Below are 5,719 nucleotides of genomic sequence, written 5' to 3' on the forward strand. Positions count from 1 at the left end.
TGTTTGCCATGTTCATTTGCGCTGCTAAAGTGAAACTATTTGTTTGTAAAAAAGGAAAGTACCAGCAGATTTTCTCCTTCTTTGCATGCTGCATACTGTCATTCATAACACGTTTGCATATAGTACGTCAATATTCTATTGATCGAATCTCTAAGCGAAAGAGTTAATATTAAGTTATTAAAGCAGGAGAAAACCTTATCCTGTGTTGTTTTCATAAGATTTCTATGAACTGTACTGAATGATATTCAGAGCTGAATAATAAATGAGCCACAGCAAAAAAAAAAAAAGGTTCACATGCTAATTTTAGCCGAGGACCAACAGAAATTGTGGCATATGAAGTTTCGTTGAATTTGAATACTTTAATAAAAGTAAAGTGACTATGTATTGCTTGAAGCCTGTTTAAAAGACAGAAAATCTCTTAATCAAAACATCTGTACGTTTTTTTTTTTTATCTTCTTCATACTTTTCCACTTTACACACACTTCACTTCCTCCCTCTGGCTCATGTTCCACAGCTAGCCAATCAGAAACTCAAGTATGTGAGCCAAAAGTAAAAACCAGAAAAATACACAGATTGAACAGATAACTGCTTTAAAAATTCCAATCAGTTTAAATATCTGTTCAAAAATTTGTTGAAACACAGTAAATGAAATTTACTACAAAAATTGAAACGTTTATTATTGTTTTGTCCTTCTTTGAGCTAGCAGGTGTAATTTTGATGTCTTCCATGACCCTTTTTCTGCTTTTATCCCCATTTTGGCCGGTCCATTTTTTCTTCCTGAGCCAGATGTAGGCTTGTTAATTTTTTAACTTCAATAAAGTCTGGTATGCAACATGGGGAAATCTTCCCCCTTCTCATAGTTCAACTCTGCAACACCACCGCTTGTCAGCCAGCTCTGTTGTAAGAACATGGCATCTTTTTCCCTTGTTTTCTTGACAGAATAATTATTTTTAAATGCAAAGATTGCGTAAAATCTGTTATTCATAGGCAATGATAGTTTTACTACATTAGTCTCTCAATACATAAAAGCAAGTGAAACGTTTGGTTTAAAAATAAAAAAATAAAAAACATTTGATAAAGGTAAATGGTTCTTGTATGATGAGAAAAGGGATTCATCTTAAACCTTTCAAAGTGCAGGAAATAGCTGACACTTCGTCTGAAAGGCACAGCAATCATTGTCTGAATTCACACTAATGAAGGCTCTAATCTCTCTGACGCTCTCATTCTGAGGGGGTGGGCAGCGCATTTGTGTGGCGCTAATTAATTTCCTTCCTCAAATCAAAGCAAGCGATGCGACCGATTCAGTCAACGACCAACGTAATTATCGTTTGATCCTTTGAAAGCCTTTCAAAGAGCATCGAGGTGACACCGCTGACACAAAACCAGCCAGCTTCTCCAAAATAATAATTAGCTCAATGCAATTAAATTCCCCAACTTTCACTTTACAGACGTCATGTATGAAACCAAACAGCCCTGGTCTCACTGAGCTGTGGCACACTCAGCTTACTGACTACGGCACAGACATGCACTGTGAAACAAATTGATGTTTGAACTCATCCAAATATGTGCATATTATCTCATCTCGTGGCTTATCAGGTGAATGTGTCTTTGGTAGCCATGGGAACATTTCCAGCACGCAGGTAAAGAGAAATCTCTTAGGTGGTGAAAATCACTGCATTGGTCAAGGTTTGTGTGTAGCGCAAATCCGATGATACGATTTTTCAATTCGAATTAAAGTGGTTTTGTTTTTGATCATTTATGATGTGTTTAGTTAGTCCTGAAAATCTGCTGAACAGCTGTTGAATCTGGGGCAGCGCCTCTGTCGCTAGAAAGTTCACATTTGGCAGAGAAATCCCGTGGAAAACACCAGATGCTCCACGTTCGTGTGCTGACGGCAACTTTGCAACTCGTGGAATGTTTGTGTGTCTGAAAATCATACAGAACTAATAAAAAAATACACTTATCCTGTTTCTACAGCTTAGTAAACCAAGGTTGGTATTAATGCACAATAAGAACCATTATATCCTGTTTCCACATCAAGAACCAGATTTACAGATTCGTTGTGCGGTTTTCTGAAAAAAAAGAAATGTGTTTAGATTTGTGGTGATTATTTCACCACACAAAGCAGTATATAACATTTATTCCCTCTGTTTTAGCTGTGGTATTTTATATTTCTATAATGAATGAGGAAGAGGTATTTTTTATTGTTCTTCGTTTTGCAGTTTTACCAAAACCGGAAGTGAAACCAAAGATGTTACTAGAAACACACGCCACAGCTGGGGAAAAATAAAAATAAAATAAATAAGAAGGGATTTTGTATTGTTCATAGTGTTATTTCTAAAAACAAGACAATTAGTATTTAAAAAAATTAAAAAAGAATATATAATACACATCCAGCTTGTACATACTGGAACAACAAATTTGAAAACATGGGGAAGATTTCTATGACGCGCCTTGCTGTGAGCTCCTATTTTCCTGGATTTCTGCAACTATGAGAGTTACTGATTCATAAGGACAAATGTGTTTCTATTCCACTAAACAGAAAAAGAAACATTTTTGCTTCTGTACATAGGTAAGTAAAGTTTTTTCTTCTAAAACATTACCTGTGATAAAGACGCTTTCCTTAGAAAAGCTGATGCTCTCTCAGTATAAGTAAAAAGCAATAAATGTGCCTTCTTATGAGAGCTAAGACCTTCATATGTATTCTGGAGACGTTTATGGTACAGATTTCAAAAGATTAACGCCTCACATGCACCTTTTGTCTTTCAAATAATATTAAATCAACAACTCTCGCTTGGTATTTCTGGTAACATGACCTGCAGGTGTGTAGAGGAATGAATTATCCCTTTTTCTCATCTCCTGCCATTAACATATGCAGTTGTTGGTTTACCAGCATGTAAATCTTGTGTTTTTCTGTTTTTAAGTTATGAAAAAAGAGTTTATGTTTCTGTGTTATCGTAAACTAAAACGAACCGTGAAACGGAGTCACCTTGCTTCTCACTCCCTATGTCCTGCAGTTTCACACTCAAACATGATGTGCTGCTGTCCTCACAAAATATCAGCAGCTGACTGCCTGTGAGTGAACGTGAGTGAGAAAGAGAGAGTGAGAGGAGGCTGTAAAACCATTCTGCAGCTGTTGTGACATTAGCTCACTGTACACTACAGACTCTTCCCTGAGCATGTGTCTCCTCTGTCTAAGCCTACAAAATTATATTTCTGCAGCTAGCACTGGAAGCACTGGGAGAAGGCAGAGGAGCTCCATTTATTCACAGATTATCTGCCAGACAGTTATTAGCAAATATGTAATAAACAACAGGGCAGTGTTATGGGGCAGCCTCTTTGTGGCTTTTCCAGGCAAGTACAAGATGCAAGAAGTAGGAATGTTAAATGTAAGGAAAAAACAAAACATGAAAGAGAGACAAAAGCAGGAATAAATCAAAAGGTCTTAAACCCTGTGAGAAAATGAAGCTGCGCTGCGAGGTTGTAATAGCTAATTTCTATCAAAGCACAGTGTGTGGAAATGTCGGACTAAATAATTCAGTTTAATCTAGTTTAATGATTTCATATGAAATCCCCAAAAATACCATCTTAATGCACTTTACAAAAAAAAAATAAACATGTATCTAAATTCTAAGTCAGCTACTTGTATAAAATTTCCAAATTTATGAAAACTTGAGGCTAAACGAATTTCTTTCTCAACAAGAAACTTAATTTATACTTTAATAATCTGTGTCGATTCTGCATGAATTACCCAGAAATACAAGCTTGGAACATCTATAGCAGTACTCTCGACAATTGGAAGTAGCAACAATTGTCAACAAAAAATAAATAAATCAGCAGGATTTTTGTTGGACCCAGCTTCCTCCTCGGCCAAAAGTGTCTATTTCACACTCAGGAATGAGGAAGCTCTTGCCTGCAGGAACCTGAGTCCGTCTGGTGAAATCACGTTTTCACTGCATGTTTAGAACAAAGCGACTGAGAGTCATGATGGGACGCCACTGGAGATTAAACAATCTGAGCTCCGTACTTCTCCTGTTTTTCTTTGGGACACGTTTCGTCGGTGCTGCAGGTAAGTAACCAGCATAAAGCTGATTGACTTATTTACCTTTTTAATGTTAATTTTCACTTTTTAACACTTTTTCTGCAGGAGGTCATCAACTTTGTTTTACCTATGGATGCTTTGACTCAAATGACACACAGCTCTATGTGACATTGGACGACGATGAATTGTATTATGCAGATTTTAAAAACAACGCCAGTGTCTTTGACGACAAAATAATAAGCAGTGTCCGATCTAAATATGCATACAAATATGGAGAAATATGCCAACGTGTGTGTTTAAAAGATATACATCGATGGAAACCAGACCCAGATGTTAGAAGGGCTAAAGGTGGGTAAAGCTCAATTTTAAGTTTTTTAGCCGTCATAAATCAAGCTTGTAAGAAATAACTTCCCAATTTATTTTTTAGATCCACCAGAAGTGATTATTTACACCAAAGATGAAGTGATTGAAGATGTAGAGAACAGTCTTGTGTGTTTTGCCAACAACTTTTTCCCGCCTGCCATCGACATCAGGTGGACCAAGAATGACAAAGAGGTGGCAGTGGAAGATCCCTTCATCAAAACTATTTCCAACTCTGACGGGACGTTTCATGTTTTCTCCTACCTGAACTTTGTTCCAAAGCAAGGAGACATTTACAGCTGCACTGTGGAACATGAAGCCCTGGAGGAACCCAAGACCAGGTTTTGGGGTGAGAGAGTCTTTTTTTCTATAGCTTCAAAACTTAAATTGTCTCTACTGGTGTTGTAGCTTGAATTTCAAATATTTTTTCCCCTGTTCTCTTTTTCTTTAGATGTTGAAACAGAGGAGATGAGTGTGGGTCCAACCGTCTTCTGTGCACTTGGTCTGACTCTTGGGCTGCTTGGAACTGCTGCAGGAACTTTCTTTTTAGTGAAAGGAAACCAGTATTGTGTAACAGTGTAGGTACTGTCAGGCTTTGCAAACAGGTTTTTCATTTAGGATTCCTCTTTTTAAAATCACTTGGGACCTTTTGCTGTTTGCAACTAATGTTCTCTGAGTCATTGTTAATTCATATGAAATTAGGTGTTATTAAAGTTCTTTTTTTTTCATTTTTATAGCTTTAGGTTGAAAAGAAATTGTTCAATAAGTGTATGTACTGTAAAATATTGGTGTGTGTGTGGAACGTGTTTTTAAACTGAGTGGCCAGTACGCTAAAGTTGTACCTTTGATGCATTAAATTCATTTTTCAGTGTGTAACCACTTGTGTAAATGTTGCCATGCCTGAGTAATTTGGGATTAAACTAATACAATATTCTTATTTTTTTCTAAATCATCACTGCCTAATGAAAACATAATGCAAACTCTTGATCTTTTATTTAACAAAATCTATCACTTTGATGGCTAACACAAACAAGTCATACTGAAAACCTGGAAAACTTTAACTAAAAAGAGAAGTACTAATTTCTCATCTTGGTAAATTGATAAATCTTTTGCTGGGTAATAAATGTTCTCACACTAATGAAAAAGAAACATTTAGTTCAAGAATATCACATTTACTCCCCTTGATACAATTTCTATCTTAAATCTTAAAAGTGTGTGCGCTGTTCTTTATAATTTCTTCCCAACATTGTGTTAGGTTTGATGAGTCTTAATTATCTTTTTCCTAGCAGAAAAGTCTTATTACATATTGCTGGAGGG

General features: G+C 36.3%; 1 protein-coding gene across 1 annotated transcript; it reads left to right on the plus strand.

The window, feature by feature from the left end:
* Nucleotides 1-3,865: 3,865 nt before the first annotated feature.
* On the plus strand, nt 3,866-5,339 carry LOC106942297 (H-2 class II histocompatibility antigen, A-U alpha chain-like). The gene is made up of 4 exons (XM_015025543.1): nt 3,866-4,069; nt 4,148-4,390; nt 4,470-4,751; nt 4,854-5,339. The coding sequence occupies exons 1-4, from the start codon at nt 3,958-3,960 to the stop codon at nt 4,982-4,984; spliced, it is 768 nt and encodes a 255-aa protein (XP_014881029.1). The 5' UTR covers nt 3,866-3,957; the 3' UTR covers nt 4,985-5,339.
* Nucleotides 5,340-5,719: the final 380 nt, after the last annotated feature.

This window comes from Poecilia latipinna, unplaced genomic scaffold (assembly GCF_001443285.1).
Source record: "Poecilia latipinna isolate Pla-1442-1.1 unplaced genomic scaffold, P_latipinna-1.0 Scaffold4170, whole genome shotgun sequence".
Lineage (NCBI taxonomy): Eukaryota > Metazoa > Chordata > Actinopteri > Cyprinodontiformes > Poeciliidae > Poecilia > Poecilia latipinna.